This window comes from Ranitomeya variabilis, chromosome 1 (genome assembly GCF_051348905.1).
Source record: "Ranitomeya variabilis isolate aRanVar5 chromosome 1, aRanVar5.hap1, whole genome shotgun sequence".
Classification (NCBI taxonomy): domain Eukaryota; kingdom Metazoa; phylum Chordata; class Amphibia; order Anura; family Dendrobatidae; genus Ranitomeya; species Ranitomeya variabilis.
In genome coordinates, this window is record NC_135232.1 from 46,300,233 (window position 1) to 46,324,621 (window position 24,389).

A 24,389-nucleotide genomic window follows, 5' to 3' on the forward strand; every position below is an offset into this window, starting at 1 on the left:
GGGATCCTGACAGATGCCAAGCACGAGATAGAGCGTTACGGAGCTGCACCTGCACCCATTGCGGCAGCATCCTAAGAAAGGACACAAAGCGAAGGGTATTGTGGAGAGTGAGAAATGAAGTCACAGCACAAGAAGGTAATACAAGGAGGAGACCTGCCCCAAGATCGGCAGCCTCCTTCTGAGGCGCGTAGCCGGTGGCCGGAACACCGAGGGAGTAATTGACTCTACGTATTACTCCAGAACTCGGCAGGACAGTTAATTCCAAGTTGGCTGCTGAACCTTAATACCTAAGAAGACACGGAGGCAAAATTGTGGGAGAGGGGCGACGCTAGGGTCCCTATAAAATAGCTCCAGGCCTACCCCGTCATACGGGTTGTCCTATCCATACCATCTGGGGGACAGAGAGAGAAGATCAGAAACATCCACGAAAGTTGTGAGGACTATCCCGTGGTGTTCAGCAGGGAGGTACTACAACACACAGGCGCTAGTAGGAAGGCTACTGATCTCCACCTGCAAAGGGAACTCTGGATGTGCCTTCGGACCGTCCGGACTCTACCTGCCCTGTGAACAGTACTCTGGACTGTGGACGTCGAAGTCTTCAGTAAAAGGTAAAGAGACTGCAACCTTTGTGTCCTGGTTATTTACTGCGCCTTACATCGTCCACCATCACCACCTACACATCTGGGAAGCCCTGGGGACCTACTTCACCTGTGGGAAGGTATACCATCTAGCTGCCATTCCATCACCTCAGCGGACCCCTAAGCAGCGTCGGTCACCCTGACCGAGTACCACAGGTGGCGTCACGAACACCAGACAAACTATACCTTTAATTTGGGCGCCCCTCAGAATGGCCACGGACCGGGTCGGGCCACCGTGACATCCCCAGAATTGAGAGAGAGAGAGATAGACCCGGTACCGAGTACCCCATTGCCCTAACGTGGGGGCGCTGCACATCCTGATAGCGCAATAGTTACTGTGACCGGGGCAGGTAAATAATGCTCCCTTTTCTTTTTTTTTTTGGGTGCACAGTGCTCAAACATTTGCATTGACCCATTTTCCTTTTTATAATTTGTAAAATGTAAAAGATTAAAATATATATATTGTTTTTGCCTAAAATACAAAGGAAATGTGTTGTTGGGGTCTTGGAAAATTTTTGCCACAAGGCAATTTTTTTGTTACATAAGTTCAGATTTTTTTTAACCGCTAAAATTATAACAATAATAATAATAAAAAGTACAAGTTTGGTATTGATGTAATCATACTGCAGGTAGGTTCACACGAACGCAAAAAAAAAATCATCCAGACGAGTAGGACAATTTTTTTTCATTCATCATCTGTATGCAGTCTGTTTTTTTTACAGCAGAAGTTAATCTTTTAGAAGACCATTTACAGTATCCTACGTTACAGAATTGCAATTTATCCATAAAGATCGGATGTTATACTGCGACTCTGCATTGCACCCGATTATTTTTTTCACGCTCCCATAACCAAATTATCAAATGAATAAGTGAAAAAAAATTTTCATCTGCACTGCCCTATTGAATAACATTGGACTGAGTGCTGTCTATTTTCATGTAAAAGGTGCAAAAATGCGAAATAATTGCACTTTGAAGGAGTTTTGTCAATTCTGGCTCTCACGCATTTGTATATTGTAGTTATGTCCCTTTTAACCCCTTTGTACCATTGGACGTACTATTCCGTCCATGTGGGGTGGGCCCTACTTCCCAAAGACGGAATAGTACGTCCAGAGCAATCGGCCACGCTCACGGGGGGAGCGAGGTCGATCGCGGCCGGGTGTCAGCTGACTATCGCAGCTGACATCCGGCACTATGTGCCAGGAGCGGTCACGGACCGCCCCGGCACATTAACCCCCGGCACACTGCGATCAAACATGATCGCAGTGTTCCGGCGGTATAGGGAAGCATCACGCAGGGAGGGGGCTCCCTGCGTGCTTCCCTGAGATCCTCGGAGCAACACTCATCTCTACTTAAGGCAGAACCTATTGTAATGTACAAAAATAAGAAGAGACAATCCAAAGATTTTTCTAATGATCTTTTTACACATACGCCTGCAACAACGAAAAGTGGGATCCTGAGGAAAGAAGGATTAATCATAATCACAGACGCCAATTCTTTATTCTACAAGAAATGAGATTATGGAACTCTCTACCACATGATGTTGTAATGGTTGATTCACTACAAAAGTTCAAGGAGGTTGACTTCCCGTGGCTGCTAGGCATGCAGAAATTGGCCAAATTACGTGCTAAGTATCTTGGCTTTTTCTATTTTCTAGAGCAGTATTGTAATTTAAAAATACAATATTACAGGCTACAGGCACTAGATTGTATAATGGAACATTGATCCAGGGAACTAGTCGGATTGCCATGTGTGTAGTCGGGAAGGAATCTTTCTCTTAATATGAGGCACTTAGCACCTGCCCAATAGAGAATTTGCCTTCTTCTGCATAAACATGTTAGGCTATAGTTTCAGTATGATGGCCTTAAGTCCACTTTGATCCTTAAAAATTATGAATGGCAATCACAGTGTTGTGGGTTCTTTGAGGAATGGAAACCAGCTTTATTTGCAATAGCATTGTGAAGTCACTAACCCATGTAAATTGTGATCTACGATATTTGAACAGTAAATATTGATGTCAATTATCTTTATTATAGTACATTAAATAGTTTATGCGTTGCGTTCCTTCCTTTAAAATGGACTACCTGTATCCAGGGCAAGGTGGAGGTTTCATAACTGATGTGTGAGGGACAGCCAGAGCAGTAGTCTTGGCCACTAACCTCTGCAACAGGGTGCCCTGGCCTCCCAACATGCAAACACGCTGCCCATCATCCTGCATACCTGCAGCATCTTCTTCAACTCCATCAGGAACCTCAGCACATTTGAGGAAGTTCTCTGGATCCACTTTGGAATAAATAGGTTCACAGTCCATTCCAACTTTAACAAGAACTTCTTTGCTAGGACTTATGGGGTACTCGGGCCAGGTCCGGTGGTACTTAAAGGGGAGGTCACGGAAGCAGTGACCCGGTCTGTAGCCCTGGGCGTCCAACAAAAATGATGAAGGGAAGTGGAAAATAAAGTGTATGGGGAAATGTTCATGACGCCACCTGTGGTACTCGGCCAGGGATGGCCAACGCTTCTTAAAGGGGGCCACTGGGGCTGATGGTGTTGCAGCAAAGCTAGTATAGCTCCCCACAGGAAGCGCTTAGTCCCCAGGGCTACTGGTGCAGTTGGTAAGGGATGATAGATGGTGGGGTGCAGGACTGAAGGTGCAGGGAAATAATTGGAGGACACAGGGTATTCATTTTTCTTTAACTTTTACTGGTGAATTGCAGGTGCAGTCTGCGGTACAGGTTACAGGTGTTGATGGGGTCCGGGCAGCCTGGAAGTAACTTGTGATCCCCCTAGCCAGGTGGGTTCGGAGGCCTTCCTTTTGCGCTGTGCTCTCTGTTGTGAATTCTGCTCTTGGGCTCCCTCCGGTGGTTGTTGGTGGTAGTGCAGTTGTCTTGGGGTTGTAATCCGGGCAGGTGTTTCTGCTGATTGCAGCTCTATTAGGTATTTAGGTGTGCAGGATCCATGAGTCCATGCCAGTTGTCCATTGTACTTGGAGGGATTGCATCTCTCTCTGGCTCCTCATGCCCTGCTGCCAATTCTGCTAAGATAAGTGTCTGGTTTTTTGTCTCTGTGCACACATGCGGTGTGCTTTGCAATTCAGTGCAATTCATTGTGTTTTTGTCCAGCTTAGACTTTGTTTGGATTTTTCAGTCATGCTGGATTATCAGGAGATACAGATATACTTTCTATGTCTTTAGTTAGATGTAGAATATTTGTATTATCTGCTGTGGATATTTTTAGGATTTTAATACTGACCGCTTAGAATTCTGTCCTATCCTTTTCTATTTAGCTAGAAGTGCCTCTTTTGCTAAATCCTGTTTTTCTGCCTGTGTGTGTTTTTCCTCTTATACTCACAGTCAATATTTGTGGGGGGCTGCCTATCCTTTGGGGTTCTGCTCTGAGGCAAGATAGAATTCACATTTCCATCTATAGGGGTATTTAGTCCTCCGGCTGTGTCGAGGTGTCTAGGACATGTTAGGTACATCCCACGGCTACTTCTAGTTGCGGTGTTAGTTTAGGGGTTGCGGTCAGTACAGGTACCACCTACTCCTGAGAAAGTCTCTCATGCGGCTCCAAGGTCACCGTATCATAACAGTACAACTGGCCAACAATGAGTTAAACGCATCTCAGAAGAAGGGAAGAAAGAGACATTTTTTTTTTCTGTAGCTTGCTTTGTCTTTTCTTCCCTCTTTTCCTCTGGGTGACTGAGGAGTCTTGTGCTAGCATGGATGTTCAGGGATTAGTTTCTCGTATAGACCAGCTTGCTGCTAAGGTACAGGGTATTTCTGATTATATTGTTCAGACTCCGCTTTTAGAACCTAGGATTCCTACTCCTGATTTGTTTTTTTGGGGACAGGTCCCAATTTTTGAGTTTTAAAAACAATTATAATCTGTTTTTTGCTCTGAAGCCTCGTTCCTCTGGTGATCCCATTCAGCAGGTTAAAATTGTCATCTCCCTGCTGCGTGGCGACCCTCAGGATTGGGCATTTTCCCTGGAATCTGGGAATCCGGCCTTGCTTAATGTAGATGCCTTTTTTCAGGCTCTAGGATTATTATATGATGAACCAAATTCTGTGGAGCAAGCGGAGAAGACCTTGTTGGCCCTGTCTCAGGGTCAAGAAGCGGCAGAATTGTATTGTCAGAAATTTAGAAAATGGTCTGTGCTGACTAAATGGAATGAGGATGCTTTGGCGGCAATTTTCAGAAGGGGTCTTTCTGAATCTGTTAAAGACGTTATGGTGGGGTTTCCCACGCCTGTTGGTCTGAGTGATTCTATGTCTCTGGCCATTCAGATTGATCGGCGCTTGCGGGAGCGCAGAACTGTGTGCGCTGTGGCGTTGTCCTCAGAGCAGATGCCTGAGCCTATGCAGTGTGATAGGATTCTGTCTAGAAAGGAACAACAAGGATTCAGATGTCAGAATAGGTTGTGTTTTTATTGTGGCGATGCTTCTCATGTCATTTCAGTCTGCCCAAAGCGTACAAAGAGAATTGCTAGTTCAGTTACCATCGGAACTGTACAACCTAAATTTCTGTTATCTGTGACCTTGATCTGCTCATTGTCGTCATTTTCTGTCATGGAGTTTGTGGATTCAGGCGCCGCTTTGAACTTAATGGACTTTGAATTTTCCAGGCGTTGTGGTTTCCCCTTGCAGTCTTTGCAGAACCCTATTCCTTTAAGGGGCATTGATGCTACACCTTTGGCTAAAAATAAACCCCAGTTTTGGACACAGGTGACCATGGGCATGGCGCCAGCCCATCAGGAAGATTGTCGTTTTCTGGTGTTGCATAATTTGCATGATGCTATTGTGCTGGGTTTTCCATGGTTGCAGATACATAATCCTGTGTTGGATTGGAAGTCTATGTCTGTGACTAGTTGGGGTTGTCAGGGGGTTCATAATGACGTTCCTGTGATGTCAATCTCCTCTTCCTCCTCTTCTGAAGTTCCAGAGTTTTTGTCTGATTTTCAGGATGTATTCGATGAGCCCAAGTCCAGTTCCCTTCCACCGCATAGGGACTGTGATTGTGCTATTGACTTGATTCCAGGCTGTAAGTTTCCTAAGGGCCGACTTTTCAACCTGTCTGTGCCGGAACATACCGCCATGCGGAGTTATGTTAAGGAGTCTTTGGGAAAGGGCATATTCGGCCATCTTCTTCACCATTGGGAGCGGGATTCTTTTTTGTTGCTAAGAAGGATGGCTCCTTCAAACCCTGTATTGATTATCGCCTCTTGAATAAGATCACGGTCAAGTTTCAATACCCTTTGCCTTTGCTTTCCGATTTGTTTGCCAGGATTAAGGGGGCTAGTTGGTTTACTAAAATTGACCTTCGGGGGGCATATAATCTTGTTCGTATTAAGCAGGGTGACGAATGGAAAACTGCGTTTAATACGCCCGAAGGCCATTTTGAATACCTTGTGATGCCATTCGGGCTCTCTAATACTCCATCTGTTTTTCAGTCCTTCAGTCCTTCAGTCCATATCTTCCGGAATTATCTTGATAAATTCATGATTGTATATTTGGATGACATCTTAATTTTTTCCGATGATTGGGAGTCTCATGTGAAACAGGTCAGGATGGTATTTCAGATCCTTCGTGATAATACTTTGTTTGTGAAGGGGTCTAAGTGTCTCTTTGGAGTCCAGAAGGTTTCTTTTTTCGGCTTTATTTTTTCTCCCTCATCTACCCTCATCTATAGAGATGGATCCGGTTAAGGTTCAGGCCATTCATGATTGGATTCAACCCACATCTGTGAAGAGCCTTCAGAAATTTTTGGGCTTTGCGCATTTTTATCGCCGTTTCATTGCTAACTTCTCCAGTGTGGTTAAACCCCTGACCGATTTGATGAAGAAAGGCGCTGATGTAACGAATTGGTCCCCTGTGGCTGTCTCTGCCTTTCAGGAGCTTAAACGCCAATTTACTTCTGCCCCGGTGTTGCGTCAGCCAGATGTTTCTCTTCCGTTTCAGGTTGAGGTTGACGCTTCTGAGATTGGGGCAGGGGCCGTTTTGTCTCAGAGGAATTCTGATGGTTCCTTGATGAAACTGTAGCGCCCCCACCGCCGCAGGGCCGAGGGGCGCCCGGTACCGGGCCTCTGAGTCTCTGCTCTGGGGTTGTCACGGTGGCTAGGCCCGGTCCGCGACCCTGCCAAGGGGCGTACAGTGATAGTTATGACGGATGATGGTGGTGAAGCTGTAGTGGTGCGGTGCAGTAAATAACGAGGACACCAGGTTGCAGTCTCTTTACCTCTTTACTGAAGATCTCTGGGTCCTCAGTCCGGAATCCGGATAACCAGGCTACGCAAGTCCGGCCGGTCCAATGGCACCTCCAGAGTTCTCTTAGCAGGTGGAAATCTGTGCCTTCCTGCTAGCGCTATGTGTTGTGGTCCTTCCCTGCTGTGCTTACAGAAAGTCCCCACAACTGTTGTGTCTGTTTCTTAAGTTCCCTCACAACTCGATTAGATGATGTTCTGCTAATCCTCCGTCCCTCCCTGGTGTTCTGGTTGGGACGGCACCCGTTTGACGGGTAGGCTCGGAGCTCTTCCGGGACCCTAGAGTCGCCCCTCTCCACAAGTTGCCCCCCAAGACTGCATAGGTGATTTAAGTTAGACAGCCCGCCTTAGACTGACTGCCCTGCCGCTGTTTAGAGTATTGCTTGAAGCTGGATGTTGAAATACCCTCTCGGCGTTCCGGCCACCGGTAGTGCGCCTCAGTAGGGTGTTGCTTCGGTCTTACAGCACGACCCCTACTGGTATTCTCCTATTGCTTGATCTCGTTTCTCACTCAGCACAATCTATCTCGCTTCTGGTCCTTCCTTGGGCACTGCCGCTATCCTGAGCAGGCACGGTCCCGTTACGTTCGTTCAAGTTGCCAAGCCTCTGTCAGGATCCCACCCCTGACAGAGACCCTACTGTATCTTCCCCCACAACACCCTCTGCCACAAGGTGTTGCCTGGTTCCAACCCAGTCAGCTTTCTGATCTAACTTCCTGCCTGACCCCCAGTTTACCCACTATGGTGGGGAGTGGCCTAGTGAATAGAACCCTTAGCTCCCCCCGGAGGCCCGACTGTGAAATGTATTGGTGTCTGTGATACCTGATCAGATGAACTCCTTCAGTGCCATCAGACGCACCATAGCTCCCCATAGTGGCGGAGCCACAGTACTGCAACGACCAGGACTCTGGGGCGCTGCAAAACCGTGTGCCTTCTTTTCCCGTAAGTTTTCGCCTGCTGAACGCAATTATGATGTCGGCAATCGGGAGTTGTTGGCTATGAATTGGCGTTTGAGGAGTGGCGACATTGGCTTGAGGGAGCTAAGCACCGTATGGTGGTCTTGACCGATCATAAAAATCTGATTTACCTCGAATCTGCCAAGCGGCTGAATCCTAGACAGGCTCGATGGTCCCTGTTTTTCTCCCGTTTTGATTTTGTGGTCTCGTATCTTCCGGGTTCTAAGAATGTTAAAGCTGATGCCCTCTCGAGGAGTTTTTTGCCTGATTCTCCTGAAGTATTTCAGCCGGTCGGCATTCTGAAGGAAGGGGTGGTCCTTTCTGCCATTTCCCCTGATTTGTGACAGGTTCTGCAGGAATTTCAGGCTGACAAACCTGACCGCTGTCCTGTGGGGAAACTGTTTGTTCCTGATAGATGGACTAGTAGAGTGATTTCTGAGGTTCACTGTTCTGTGTTGGCTGGTCATCCTGGTATTTTTGGTACCAGAGATTTGGTTGGTAGGTCCTTTTGGTGGCCTTCTTTATCACGGGATGTGCGTTCTTTTGTGCAGTCCTTTGGGACTTGTGCGCGGGCCAAGCCTTGCTGTTCCCGTGCTAGTGGGTTGCTTTTGCCTTTGCCGGTCCCTGAGAGGCCTTGGACGCATATTTCTATGTTTTTTTTTTCGGATCTTCCGGTTTCCCAGAGGATGTCAGTTATCTGGGTGGTTTGTGACCGGTTTTCTAAGATGGTTCATTTGGTACCTTTGCCTAAATTGCCTTCCTCTTCTGATTTGGTTCCGTTGTTCTTTCAGCACGTGGTTCGTTTGCATGGCATTCCGGAGAATATTGTGTCCGATAGAGGGTCCCAGTTTGTTTCTAGGTTTTGGCGGGCCTTTTGTGCTAGGCTGGGTATTGATTCGTCTTTTTCTTCCGCATTTCATCCTCAGACAAATGGCCAAACCGAGCGAACTAATCAGACTTTGGAAACTTATTTGAGATGCTTTGTGTCTGCTGATCAGGATGATTGGGTGGCCTTCTTGCCATTGGCCGAGTTCGCCCTTAATAATCGGGCTAGTTCTGCTACACTGGTTTCACCCTTCTTTTGTAACTCTGGTTTTCATCCTCGTTTTTCTTCGGGACAGGTTGAGCCTTCTGATTGTCCTGGTGTGGATTCTGTGGTTGACAGGTTGCAGCAGATTTGGGCTCATGTGGTGGACAATTTGGTGTTGTCTCAGGAAGAGGCTCAGCATTTTGCTAACCGTCGTCGGTGTGTTGGTTCCCGGCTTCGGGTTGGGGATTTGGTCTGGTTGTCTTCCCGTCATGTTCCTATGAAGGTTTCTTCCCCTAAGTTTAAGCCTCCGTTTATTGGTCCTTATAGGATTTCTGAGATTATCAATCCGGTGTCTTTTCGTTTGGCCCTTCCGGCCTCTTTTGCCATCCATAATGTTTTCCATAGATTTTTATTGCGGAGATATGTGGTGCCCATTGTTCCCTCGGTTGATCCTCCTGCTCCTGTGTTGGTTGATGGGGAGTTGGAGTATGTGGTTGAGAAGATTTTGGATTCTCGCTTTTCGAGGCGGAGGCTTCAGTACCTTGTCAAATGGAAGGGTTATGGCCAGGAGGATAATTCTTGGGTTTTTGCCTCTGATGTCCATGCTGCTGATTTGGTCCGTGCCTTTCATCTGGCTCGTCCTGATCGGCCTGGGGGCTCTGGTGAGGGTTCGGTGACCCCTCTTCAAGGGGGGGTACTGTTGTGAATTCTGCTCTTGGGCTCCCTCCGGTGGTTGTTGGTGGTAGTGCAGTTGTCTTGGGGTTGTAATCCGGGCAGGTGTTTCTGCTGATTGCAGCTCTATAGGTATTTAGGTGTGCAGGATCCATGAGTCCATGCCAGTTATCCATTGTACTTGGAGGGATTGCATCTCTCTCTGGCTCCTCATGCCCTGCTGCCAATTCTGCTAAGATAAGTGTCTGTTTTTTTGTCTCTGTGCACACATGCGGTGTGCTTTGCAATTCAGTGCAATTCATTGTGTTTTTGCCAGCTTAGACTTTGTTTGGATTTTTAAGTCATGCTGGATTCTCAGGAGATGCAGATATACTTTCTATGTCTTTAGTTAGATGTAGAATATTTGTATTATCTGCTGTGGATATTTTTAGGATTTTAATACTGACCGCTTAGAATTCTGTCCTATCCTTTTCTATTTAGCTAGAAGTGCCTCTTTTGCTAAATCCTGTTTTTCTGCCTGTGTGTGTTTTTTTTCCTCTTATACTCACAGTCAATATTTGTGGGGGGCTGCCTATCCTTTGGGGTTCTGCTCTGAGGCAAGATAGAATTTCCATTTCCATCTATAGGGGTATTTAGTCCTCCGGCTGTGTCGAGGTGTCTAGGACGTGTTAGGTACATCCCACGGCTACTTCTAGTTGCGGTGTTAGTTTAGGGGTTGCGGTCAGTACAGGTACCACCTACTCCTGAGAAAGTCTCTCATGCGGCTCCAAGGTCACCGGATCATAACAGCTCTCTGTCCCTTACTGCCTGAAGCTTTACACAAGTTCCTCTTAGTGTCTGTTTCTCCTAACCTGTATGGTTGACAGCATGAGCCTTTCATGGGCACTGTCTTTTCACTGGCAGCCCCAGGCTGTGGTGCCTCCAGATATTAGATGGGCCAGGAGACTTGCAATCTCCTGCCCTCCGGTTCTAGCTGCTGGTCCTTTAGTACCCGTGCAACCACGGACTCTGGTGTCCGGTTCTTTTTTTCATTAATCCTGGGAAGAGCTCAGTCACAGCTCCACTCCCAGTCTCCCTCCTGACACGCTTCCTCTCCCTGCACTGTCTCACACTGAACTTACTAACACCGCCTCCAGTCCAGAACTTGTAGGGAAGTTCCCCTGAAACCGGGTTTAGAGCTCCCACTTCTGACCTGAAGTCAGGAAGGTGTTGTATGTTTGTATTACCTGCTAAGTGGATCCCTCCTTAACTCCAGTCATGAAATCACCCCCCTAGAAAAAGACAATGTCATTGTGGCAACGGGACTCCTGGGATGCCACATGTGCACAGCATATTTGTATTCTTTATAGTATCATCACCATCAGGGTTTACAGCAAATAACACCTCTTCTGTCCCTTTATTTCTCTTTCTGTCGCTCGCTTCCGGGACGGACTGTACCTTTCGATCCCTCAACATCCTTTCTGTCCAGATTCCTTGCCTCATGTGGGGTTCCCTCAAGAGCTGCTTTACCCCAGCTCCGAGGGCATCAGCCAACACAATCATCTTCCACATGATGAGCGATCTGCCGGTACTGCTTAGCCTTTTCTAGCAACTGCAGACCCACTTAAACTGCACTGCCAGAACTGCTGCTGTATCTTGCTCCTGTGACAATCGAGGACCCGAATATCTGCTGGGTTCTGTGCCTTAATAACGTTGCATGGCACAGTGTTGCCCAGGGCTAGCCAGCCCTCCTGAGCTATTGGGTGCCCTCGCCCGACGGAGAGCTATCAGGAAGTACCTCCTGTCTTATCCCACCGTGCCCCTCCTATATCAACCTTAGCTATTTACTATGTACTATAATTCCCCATCTAGTGGCCCATCTAAGGCAATGCTCCCCTTTTACATCGTGCCCCATCTAGTGGCTGACCCGAGGAAACCCACTTTCCCTAAGTATAACATGTATATTATGCACATTTTACATCGTAGTAAGTAACACATCGCAGCATGGCAAATATACTTAAAGGGGTTGGCGAAAAGGTGCTACATATATTACAACCCCTTACAGATGCATAGACCGAGAATAGGGATGGCTTAGCTGTTGAAATAAGCAGCCAGCCCCCTCCATATGAGACTGGTGAGGTGACGGCCTCTCTATGAAGCTCTGTCTTGTTCAGAACACATAGGTAGTGGAGCTTCCGGGATCCAGGACAGACATTGATATCTGTAGATCAGACACCAACATTAGAGAGACCAATTCCAATCTAATTTTGCAACTTCTGGCTTTACTGCAACCATGTTGCCCCATGCAACTATGCTTTTTCTGACTGTTGCTGGAGTACGTGGCATAATTGCTATGTCATGTGTTAATGGTGATACCTTTGCCATGTCTCCAAAGTACCAGTTATGAAGGATAAATTGAAATATGGAGCAGATTTCCCATTATAGCACCCAAAATTTGGCATTATCCCTCGGGGTCTGGGATAGATAGCAGGTATTGAAACACATGTAAAAAAAAAAAATTTCACTTGGTCATCCCCTTTTTAATCCTTTCTTTTAAATTGCAAAATGAGACTCCTGGGATTGCCTATGCTTTTAGACAACATATTACATTAGGTGCCATTGAAACAAATCCACAGATTTTTTTTTTTGTTCCTCATCAGTACAAAGTAGGATTTTGGTTGACCCTATGAAATTTTATACAGGTGCTTCTCACAAAATTAGAATATCATCAAAAAGTTAATTTCAGTTCTTCAATAGTGAAACTCCTATATTATATAGTCATTTCAAACAGAGTGATTGATTTCATGTGTTTATTTCTGTTAATGTTGATGATTATGGCTTCCAGCCAAAAAAAACCCAAAAGTCATTATCTCAGTAAATTAGAATACTTTATAACACCAGCTTGAAAAATGATTTTAAAATCCTTAATGTTGGCCTACTGAAATGTATGTTCAGTAAATGCACTCAGTACTTGGTCGGGGCTCCTTTTGCATCAATTACTGCATCAATGATGCATGGCATGGAGGCGATCAGCCTGTGGCACTGCTGAGGGGTTATGGAAGCCCAGGTTGCTTTGATAGCAGCCTTCAGCTCGTCTGCATTGTTGGGTCTCGTGCTTCTCATCTTCCTCTTGACAATACTCCATAGATTCTCTATTGGGTTAAGGTCAGGCGAATTAGCTGGAAAATCAAGCACAGTGATACTGCTGTTTTTAATCCAGGACTTGGTACTTTTGGCAGTGTGGACAGGTGCCAAGTCCTTTGCAGAATAAAATTTCCATCTCCAAAAAGCTTGTTGGAAGAGGGAAGCATAAAATGCTCTAAAATGTCCTGGTAGACAGCTGTGTTGACTTTGGTCTCGATAAAACATTGGACCTACACCAGCAGATGACATTTTCATTGGCTGTAAGTCATAATCATCTACATTAACAGAAATAAACACTTGCAATAGATCACTGTTTGTAATGACTCTATATTATATATGAGTTTCACTTTTTATATTGAAGATCTGAAATAAATTCACTTTTTGATGATATTCTATTTTTGTGAGACGCCCCTGTATGTGGAGAACCTATAGCAATAAATTCCTGTCTTGATGCCTTTATTTGCTTAATATTAATTGTCTTTTTGGCCCTTGTTTCCCATTTAAGACTCCTTGATCTTCAGATATGGTTGGTCTCGCAGTATCTCCTGAGATCTCCTTGGTGGATGAACCAGTGAAGATTCAAGCTTGGGGCCTTCCTCCCGACCAGGTGATCACTCTAAGAGCATGGCTGAAGGATGAAAAGGGGCAGATATTTCACTCCAGAGCTTTCTACAGGACAAATTGGGAAGGAAAGGTGGACCTGGAGAAAACTCCAGCGACTGGTGGAGACTTCAATGGAGTGTGTCCTATGGGCCTATTTTGGTCCCTGAAACCAACAATCCTATTTCTAAGGCTGATGAAACGTGATGTAGTGGGAAGTCCTTTCTTGGTTCATCTGGAGTTATATCCCTCAATGATACTCAATCCGCTTCCTGAAGACTTACCTGCTGCCACTAAGGTCATTGAAAGATGGTACACCGCTCCCGGAGTGCAGAGAATACCAATAAGAGAAGGACGGATACGAGGAACACTTTTTCTACCACCTGGTAGGTAACAATGTGCAAATGCCCATACCAGTCAGTGCCTAATTATAAGTGCCATACAGTTGTAATAATAACCATGTCCATGTATTGATATACAGTTACTTGGCTTAGTGGTGGTTGTAAGCTGTAAGGAGGTGACCAAGGTCTTCACATGACTTCTCTCTCCGTGGACATTGTTCACATGGATTATGTGTGGTATCTTGTCATTTACTAATGTTAATGTATTCATGTAATATTGTTGTGTATATATTTGGTATGTGCTGTTTAAAAACTTAGGGAAAGTATAAGACAGTAGTGGGATTAGAATAAAGGGGGCACATTAGTTATAGAGAATAGAAATATTAGAGTAGGAATAGTGAGCATTGGAGGTTGGCCAGTTGGGAGGAGCTATAGGGTAATGCAGCGTAGAGCACTGGGATATAGGGAGGAACTTCCTGGTTGGGTGTCAGTCAGGATGCAGCAGTGAAGAGAGACAGTCTGCTAGCACTGGGGATAAGGCTGCTAAGGCAGGAAGGGGCCCCAGGCTGGGTGTTGTGCAGGCAGTCACCAGCTTACTGTTTTTTTTTTGGTTTGTTTTTTGCACTGCTTTTAAATGGATGGAGGACTTGCGTTCCTTGCCAGTCAGCTGGAAGTTCTGTTTGTCAGAGAAAACATATAAAAGGAAGGCATTGATACATCAGTTCTCAGTATTGCTGGAGTTCACAAAGGCTGGACCTCAACGGTCAGAAATTGCTGGCAGTATGCAATCACTTTATAATATGTTAAAACTCATTTAGATCAGTGCTGATGCTGCTGTGATGACAGGACTTTAAGCTCGAAATTTCCAGACACTTTAAATATCCTTCTCCAACTTATTCTCCCTTCTGGCTAAATTTCCACAGGTCTCTCACTTGTCATTGCACTCTCACTCTTATCAGCTAACTCCTTTATGACTTAATCTTCATGAGCCTCTCCTTTGTAAAAGCGCTCTTATCTCCCTACAAGCCTAAAGGTACCGTCACACTAAGGGTACCGTCTCACTATACGATTTACCAACGATCACGACCTGCGATACGACCTGGCCGTGATAGTTGGTAAGTCGTTGTGTAGTCGCTGGGGAGCTGTCACACAGACCGCTCTCCAGCGACCAACGATGCCGAGGTTCGCTGGTAACCAGGGTAAACATCGGGTTACTAAGCGCAGGGCCGCGCTTAGTAACCTGATGTTTACCGTGGTTACCAGCGTAAAAGTAAAAAAAAACAAACCGTACATACTCACCATCTGATGTCCGTCAGGTCCCTCGCAGTCTGCTTCCCGCTCTGACTGAGTGCCGCCGTAAAGTGAAAGCAGATCACAGCGGCGACGTCACCGCTGTGATCTGCTCTCACTTTCCGGCCGGCAGACAGTCAGAGCGGGAAGCGGACGGCAAGGGACCTGACGGACATCAGATGGTGAGTATGTACGGTTTTTTTTTTTTTACTTTTACGCTGGTAACCACGGTAAACATCGGGTTACTAAGCGCGGCCCTGCGCTTAGTAACCCGATGTTTACCCTGGTTACAAGCGATCGCATCGCTGGATCGCTGTCACACACAACAATCCAGCGATGACAGCGGGAGATCCAGCGACGAAAGAAAGTTTCAAACGATCTGCTACGACGTACGATTCTCAGCAGGGTCCCTGATCGCAGTAGCGTGTCAGACACTGCGAGATCGTAACTATATCGCTAGAACGTCACGAATCGTGCCGTCGTAGCGATGAAAATGCCACTGTGTGACGGTACCCTTAGCGACGCTGCAGCGATACAGACAACGATGCCGATCGCTGCAGCGTCCCTGTTTGATCGCTGGAGAGATGTCACACAGACCGCTCTCCAGCGACCAACGATGCCGAGGTCCCCGGGTAACCAGGGTAAACATCGGGTTGCTAAGCGCAGGGCTGCGCTTAGTAACCCAATGTTTACCCTGGTTACCAGCGTAAAATGTAAAAAAAACAAACAGTACATACTTACATGCGTCCCCCGGCGTCCGCTTCCTGCACTGACTGAGCGCCGGCCCTAACAGCAGAGCGGTGACGTCACCGCTGTGCTGTGCTTTCACTTTACGGCCGGCGCTCAGTCAGTGCGGGAAGTGGACGCCGGGGGATGCGAAGGTGAGTATGTACTGTTTGTTTTTTTTACATTTTACGCTGGTAACCAGGGTAAACATCGGGTTACTAAGCGCGGCCGTGCACTTAGTAACCCGATATTTACCTTGTTTACCATTGTAAAACATCGCTGGTATCGTTGCTTTTGCTGTCAAACACAACGATACACGGCGATCTGATGACCAAATAAAGTTCTGAACTTTAACCAACGACCAGCGATATCACAGCAGGATCCTGATCGCTGCTGCCTGTCAAACTAAACGATATCGCTGGCCAGGACGCTGCAACGTCACGGATCGCTAGCGATATCGTTTAGTGTGAAGGTACCTTAAGGCTAAGTGCACATGAAATTTCCGTGGCAATTCTGCGCCTCCTGCCGCGGGTATATCGTATGCAGAATTTGCATGCATATACCCGCAGAAAACTAGCGTTTTGCAAGCATAATTAGCTTGCACAATGCTAGCGTTTTCCAAGCGATCTGTAGCATCGCTTGGAAAACTGTTTGACAGGTTGGTCACACTTGTCAAACATAGTGCTTGACAAGTGTGACCAACTTTTTACTATAGATGCTGCCTATGCAGCATCTATAGTAAAAGATAGAATGTTTAAAAATAATAAAAAAAATTAAAAAAAAGGTTGTACTCACTTGCAGACCTCAGCGGCTTCCGTTCCTAATGCTGTGTGTTCAGGACCTTCCATTGACGTAGCGGTAACGTGACTGCGACGTCATCGCGGTCATGAGACTGCGACGTCATCGCAGGTCCTTCACACACACCACGGAAGCCGCTGAGAAGGTCGGGCCGCCAGAAGGTGAGTATATCGCTATTTTTTATTTTAATTCTTTTTTTTTTACCAAATACATGGTGCCCAGTCCGTGGAGGAGAGTCTCCTCTCCTCCACCCTGGGTACCAACCGCACTTGATCTTCTTACTTCCCGCATGGTGTGCACAGCCCCGTGCGGGAAGTAAGCAGATCAATGCACTCCTAGGTGTGCGGAATCGCCGCGATTCCGCAATTTTAATGAACATGCTGCGTTTTTTTCTGGATTGCGATTCCGCTCAGGACAAAAATGCAGCATGTCCACAAAAAATGCGGATTGCATTCTGTTACATAGGATGCTTAATGTTAGCGTTTTTTTCGCGGTTTTATAGCGTTTTTACAGCGAAAAACCGCGAAAAAAACGCAAAAAATCTGCTACGTGTGCACACAGCCTAAAAGTCTACAACTGTGCTTGTAAGTCAAGTGCTCGTCTGCCCAATCTCCTCATACCCTTTACCCTATTGCCCAACTCTTCTATGTCAGATAGCTTGGTGTCCATACTGGTTACTGAATAATCCCAGCAGTTGGTGTCTCTAGAAAGCAGGGGAGTGGCAGCATGTGCTTCGCTTCTCCATCAAGGGAGGAAGAGGTAGCGATCACCAGTAGCCACTGCTGATTTATTGGGCACAACAATGCCCCTTTACTCTGAGGACTGCAATAAAAATTAATCTCCATGTATGAAGCCAACCATTCATTGGTATGGTACTAGTCCGCCATGTAAGAACCCAACATCGGGTCAGTAGGAGTCCCCTAAACCTTCACAGTACAGACAAAACCGCCGCTCCTCAGATAAAATTTGAAGGTGGCCAATTCCAAAACTGCCCTCTAAACGTCCACTATAGAAGTTACCAAAACTGCTGCCTCTTAACCCCCTGCTCTCCTACAAGCTCGAAAAAGGGATCCTTGTGTTAAATTGGATTTTGAAGCTTTAGGTTTTAAATTTTTCCATGTCCTCCCTAGAAAAAGATTTAAAACGTGCATGGTGGCGAGACTATTTTTCAATGTGAATGTGGAAAAAAAAAGCGGAACCCCTATCTAATGGAAACCTGTCATGTTAAATGTAATGCCATCTAAAGCTGACTACATCTGTACCTTAAAAAAAAATAATCTGGATTTGTTTTTCAGATAAATTTATTGTTGAATTTTTATGCATATGACTTGCAAATACAGTAGTGGCGAACTCTGCAATTACAGGTCTGCTGCCTCTTCCCTTTTCCCTGCCTGCTGCTTGTCTTCTTATAGTGATTGACTAGTCACTCTTTTTCAGTAAGCACCCTCACATGCTCGAGATCTAGTGCAACTGCGTCATTCCTCAGGGTGGTGCATGCACAGTGAGGTCCTGATGAAGAAGAGTGTTGGTTCTGAGGCAGTGACTGGTAATACATGTGGGGGTCGCTGTATGTCCCCCCCTTTCCCAGGATGCGCATGGAGGCGTACTGAGGCCATGAGAGTGCATTGCAGTCACAGGCATAGCTGTGGTTACAATGCAGACTAAAGTGAGTGTTGATCTGGGACATGCTGGTTGTCCAAGGCAGATTTAAGGAAAACCTGCTCTGGGATTTTGTGGACAGTAGTGGTACAGTCATTTCATGCCTGGCCAGATTTTCCATGTGGCTGAAGGCCACTGGTTGCTTGTTAAAAACCCTGTAGTATAAGGTTTGGGTGTGTCAGGGTCAGAGTTGGTGTCATTCTGGTGTTTGGAGGAGTACAGAGCAGGAAGCTCTGCAGAGCTCCACCTGTGTGAGGCAACACAGGCCAGTGGAGACAAACAGCCAGCGGAGCTGAGACACCTGAAACCCACAAGCGTACACTGTGTTGCACTCACCCACGGTAATTGGTCTCAAGAGGTGGACTGGCGTGTTTAGTGACAGTAAACTGGAGGATATAGTTCCTGGCTGTGAACCAGAGGATATCTGGTACTGTTTGATGTTGGGAGTAGAACATTAACATGGAGGAGCAGTCACCCATGGCAACCGGTCAGAGGTGGACTGGAGTGTTTAGTGACTGTAATCCAGAGGATATGTGCCTGGCTGCGAACCGGAGGTGGACTGTCTTTTTCCCGGCTGCGATGCAGAGGTGGACTGTTCTGTTTCCAGGCTGCAATCCGGAGGATATCGTGTGCTGTGTTTTGAGCTGAACATTAAAGGGACGTTTTGCTTTGAACTTCACTGGGTCACTGCCTCACTGCATAGTGTGATGCACTACACAGTGTTTGATCAGTTTGCAGAAAACGCCAGTGATTATCTTCTTCATTCCTGAGCTAATTGCCCAAGCGTAGATGACTGTCACTGTCTGAAGTGATCTGCAGTTTCTTTCTTGGACCTTACTGCGCATGCACCACCCTTGTAGCTTATTTGCATAAAAATTCAACAATAAATTTCTCTTTAACATAAACTCAGATTTCTAACATAAAGGAAGGAATGTAGTCTGCATTACAGTGCCTTTACATAGATGGCATTAATTGGGGTATGAAAACTTGATGACCGGTTCCCTATAAAACTTTTGCCAGTGCTTGCTTTTACCAGTCCTTCCATCAATATGATTGAAATCCATTTATTTTACCATTCCATCTTCTCTTCAGGTGAAGGACCCTTTCTGGGAGTTATTGACATGTTTGGAGGTGTTGGTGGCCTACTTGAGTTTCGCAGTAGCCTCCTGGCCAGCCGTGGTTTCGCCTCTCTTGCTCTGGCTTATTTTGCTTATGATGATTTACCTACTTTCCTCGGTGATGTGGATTTAAAATATTTTGAAGAAGCCGCTCAGTTTCTATGTAATCATCCAAAAGTAAGTTTAGAATCCTCCTTACACAGTAACACATCAACAAGTCTAAAGCGGTATATGAAGACCTGACGTGTCAATAAGTTGAAGAGTTGACATTTCAACAAGTATGATAAGTCAACATACCAAAACTTCCCAGATATAGTAGATGCGGGCATGCTGTGCAGCTGGTCGGTATTAAAAAGGATATCCAGAGAGTCCAGACTATTGTAGAATAATTGCGGTTTTATTCTTAACGCGTTTCAAAGTAGCTATAGATTCTTCATCTGGTCTGACTTTCTGTGGTTTCTCCTGACGAACAAGTTACAGATACTTTGAAATGCGTTAAAAATAATCCACACCCGCATCCACTATATCTGATTTCTACATTGGATTCTCCAACTTGCAGAGCAGCAGCTGGATTTATATTCTGAGACCTCTTACATGTTGTGCTTTCTCACATTACCAGGTGAGCACAGTCGCACCACCTAGAACGCCGTTGTCTGGATAACTCCATTTTGCCCTTGTTTGTCCTCCCACCTTTCTGTCAACTTTTTTACTCTTTAGCTGTATTCAAGAGCTGAGGTTCTTAAACAGAAGAACAATCCCTTAGAATTTCCTAACAGGATAAATGAAAATGTGTTTTCGAAACTGGACAGTGCGTTTACAGTACATACTAGTATTAAAGGGGTTGTCCTATTGAGATTATTAAGGCACATGACATAATATAAGGGGATCACTCAAAAAGGACCTCAGTCTAGAGTTGCTTTCTCTCTAATAGCCCAGTCCATGTATTACATGGCCATACATTGATCTTACCATTCTATATTTCCAATGCAGCAGAAATTAAAGAGAAAATATGACTGGATGATGCAACTTTTAAAGATGAGATCATTTTGAGGGAATGATCATTTTAACACCATATGAACTTCTTTAAGACAATTCCAGTATCAATATCCCCCACACCATACCCCTATACATACAGCAGATATATGAATGAATTTCACCATATATTCTACTTTTTAGGTGTCAGGTGATGGAGTTGGAGTGGTCGCTATATGTAAAGGAGCTGAGATGGCTTTGGCTATGGCGTCCTACCTGCCTCAGGTCGCTGCTACAGTATGCATCAATGGAACCAATGCCGTGAATGGCAACAATCTAGTTTATGGTGATCTCACTGTGAAGGGCATACCCTACAAAGTGGAAGGACTTCTGATTACAGACTTTGCATCCCTCAGTGTTGCTAACTCAATGAATGATCCAAGAAAACCAGAATACAAGGACTCTATACTTCCACTGGAAAAAGCCAGAGGCCCCATCCTCTTTATGGTAGGAGATAAAGACCAGAATTACAACAGTTTGTTCTTTGCTAGGGAAGCAAAATCTCGGGCCAAAAAGTATGGCAAGAAGGATGTGTATGTGCAGTGTTACCCGGGAGCAGGACATCTTCTAGAGCCTCCGGGTTCCCCTTTCTGTCCAGTATCACAGTCTCCGTTCTTCCCACTTCCTTTGACTTGGGGTGGAGAACTTCTGCCACATTGTAGAGCGCAAGAAACTAGTTGGTCAGAGCTTCAAGAGTTTCTGCGTCAAAATATTAGGTGCTCTCGACAGAATAAATTATGATCACTTCTATTCTGTGGAGGACCTACACGCAATCTTTCATCCTATGCACAAAACTGAACATGAGGACTATTGTGTTTTCCGTTACCTGCACTACTTGATTTCAATATTTAACATATGGCAATGATATAACTATTTAGGTTTTGGTTCCCCACTTAAGACCTACATGGAGAGATGGAGACGTGGCAACAACAAGCATTAGCCAGTCATTTATCTGGTCACCAAGTAAGATGGCAGTGACTGCTTGTTTGCCGGGGGTCTCGGGAGCCTAACCCATGGTGATTAGCTAATTCTTGTAGAAGCTCTCATATTAAAGAGATTATCTATAAAGAGACCTTTTTAACCCCTGAGAATACTGGACCCCGATGTAAAATCTGTAACGAGGCCACCGTCTACTGGGATCCTATGTGGTCCCATCAGATTTGCACGGCCCAGGTGTGACTGTTCTAAAGGTGTAGAAATTACTTAAAACTTTATCATTGAACTTTTATCCACTCAGTTGTATTGTTTTTCCTTTTTTAATTAAATTACAATCAAAGCTTACCACCAACTTTCATTGTCCAGCTGTAATTTACTTAAATTTAAAGACTTTTTATGAGAACAGAAGTGTTCACTTTTTGCTCTTGTTTTATTCTTATTACTCCTCCGAGTATTCCATTTTATTTTATTTATTTTTAATCTCCCCCATATGATTGCATTGTTATGGCCATTTTTACTTGCTGCTATTTTTCATGGTCTTTAACAAGGGGGCATTGCTCTTAGGATTCTCTGAGGGGTTTGTCTTTTAAACTGCTCTGCATTTTTACCCCATGTGAAACAAAAATTACCACTGTATATAAAGGCTCTAATCTCTGGAACCGTAGGGTTCTCTTTAAACCGGTTGTCTACTTTCTCTATGCTCTACTGGGAGATTTTGAAGATAGAAGAGAAGATTTCTGTTTTATTGGATTTCGTATCGTATGTAGAAGCCTAGCTCAAGAAAGGCCGTACTGGGCCCCCCGGGACATCAAGGGAGGCCGCCATGACGGGGTCGCATGGGAACATCAGGGCCACAGGGGGTTAATGGGCACTGTGGGTTTAAATGGGCTGCGAGGAGTTTTTTGAATAGAGGAGGGGGGAGGACTTAGAAAGGGGGTGGAGAAGAGGAGGTGGGCGCTGAGAGCTTGCACGGGCGGTTAACAGATAAACAGCCAAAAGAGGACACGTCACCCAGACTGCTGGAGCCTTCTTTTACCGGCCAGTCTGCCAGCGTACGAAGCTCCCACCCACCCTCCCTTAATTTTGGGTTGGTAAATAAAGCTGGGTAATTTTAGGTATAAGGGTTGTTAACGTTATTAATGTTTTCGGTCGTTTGAAATATGTGAATTTTGTCATAGCAGTAAGGTGGGGGAGGGAGGTCCTCGAAGTCGGTGGAGAGGGCGATGGTGGTTTGGAAGGGGGGGGGATCTATATTGGTCCTGGACTCCCCTGGAGTACTTTAGGAGTGGATGTGGCCGATCATTTGGTGGAACGGATAATTATGGGACTTGGTATTGGTTGTTTTTTTGGCCGGACTGGTCATTAGTTGCCTCCGAACTGGTGCTTCGCGGCTGGGGGTAAGATTAAGCCTGGAGGCCAAAAAGGAATAGTTAATAGGAACATTGGAAATACTAATTTGTGGCTTCGAGGACCACCCCTTCCTAGTTTGGGTTATTGTTTAATTTTTGTATTTGTATGTTAATAAAAGGCTGCTGTGGCCATTTAATCCAAAATCAGGTGTAATGTCATTTTTGGGGGGAAGGGGTTTATAAAATGATGTTAATATGGTGTGGGGGTGGTATGGATAAGTGAACTTGGTAGGGAGGGTAAATTATCAGAGGGCTGTGAATCAAGCGTACCCCACACGTCAAGGAACGACTTTCACTCTTTTGTGACATCCTATTTGCAATTGGGATCCATAGATGGCTTCTGTCTGCCAGATAATTCCTTTATGTATTTGCAAAAATATTCGTCATCGCAGCCAGATAATGGGGAGGTAGAGCATAATGTTTTGGCAATGTCTGGCTTTTTGAGGACACGCGACCACACTTTAGTTAGTCTGTCCTGCCCTTAAAAGGTGGCGGTTTAAAAAGAATTTAGTGTTTGGACAGTAAAGGGAATTTATATAATGAACCAGTCAGTATTTCAGACTCCATTGAGTAAAAGAGAATCCTAAATGGTGCACAGTAATTTTTTTAATCTGTGCATATTATCAGCGACTTGTCCCTGAAACATATTTTTTTTATCATGATATTTGTTTGGCAGCACACTGCCTCTAGAAATATATAGAAATTCTTGGAAATGATGATTGAAATAAAAACTTATTCTCGGCTTTTTCTTAGGCCTCCTTCACACATCCATTTTCTATGCCTGTATGCAGTCCGTTTTATAAGAACCGCAAATACTGACAAACGCACACCCATTGTATTCATTGGTGGTATGCACATGTCAGGTTTTTCACACGGTCCATGTGAAAAACCCGCAGACATGTCCTTTTTATTAACGCACAATGGACAAAATTCATGCTGCCTGTGGCCGGTGGTAACTTTAATGACGTCACCCGCAGCCTTGTTTTTCATGCTCAGCTCAGTGTGTTACCACTTGCGTGGTGACAGGTCGCATCACTGATGGGATAGCTCACTAAACCATCTGGATTGTCGTCGGGCAGGGCATTGATTGACAGAAAGCTGAGCATAACTTTGCTTTTTTTGTGAATGAATAGGTAAAATAAGGTAGGGGAGTGTTTATTTCAATTAAAGGATTTTACTCTGTCTGTGTCTTTATTACATTTTACTATGGGGTTAGTAATGGGGCTGTCTTATAGACGTCTCTCCATTGTTAGCATCTGGGCTTGATGTCAGGGAACATAAAACAGCTGACATCAACCCCGCAACTATTATCCCACTTGCCACTGCACCAGGGCAAGTGGGAAGAGCGGAGGCTAAGAGTCGGAACTGACGGATCTAATGCATGTGCTATTTCTGGGGCGGCAAAGGGCTGATGTTCTTAGTCTGAGAGTGGTCCAATATGCACTGCTCAGAAAAAATAAAGGGAACACTTAAACAACAGAATATAACTCCAAGTAAATCAAACTTCTGTGAAATCAAACTGTCCACTTAGGAAGCAACACTGATTGACAATCAATTTCACATGCTGTTGTGCAAATGAAATAGACAACAGGTGGAAATTATTGGCAATTATCAAGACACACTCAATAAAGGAGTGGTTCAGCAGGTGGGGACCACAGACCACATCTCAGTACCAATGCTTTCTGGCTCACGTTTCGGTCAATTTTGAATGTTGGTTGTGCTTTCACACTCATGGTAGCATGAGATGGACTCTACAATCCACAAAAGTGGCTCAGGTAGTACAGCTCATCCAGGATGGCACATCAA

The 24,389-nt window shown here is 45.3% G+C and overlaps 1 protein-coding gene across 2 annotated transcripts in view; it reads left to right on the forward strand.

Moving 5' to 3' along the window:
- The window catches only part of LOC143804683 (acyl-coenzyme A amino acid N-acyltransferase 1-like), a 230,288-nt gene extending 207,561 nt beyond the window's left edge, over positions 1-22,727 (forward strand). The window contains exons 2-4 of one of the 2 annotated variants that reach the window (XM_077283039.1): positions 13,180-13,660; positions 19,181-19,383; positions 20,383-21,127. In XM_077283039.1, coding sequence (XP_077139154.1) covers positions 13,198-13,660; positions 19,181-19,383; positions 20,383-20,979 — 1,263 coding nt within the window. In that variant the 5' untranslated portion in view covers positions 13,180-13,197 and the 3' untranslated portion in view covers positions 20,980-21,127. Of the gene's footprint in view, positions 1-13,179; positions 13,661-19,180; positions 19,384-20,382 lie in introns of both variants that reach the window. The other variant, XM_077283033.1, reaches the window with a different exon arrangement.
- Positions 22,728-24,389: the final 1,662 nt, after the last annotated feature.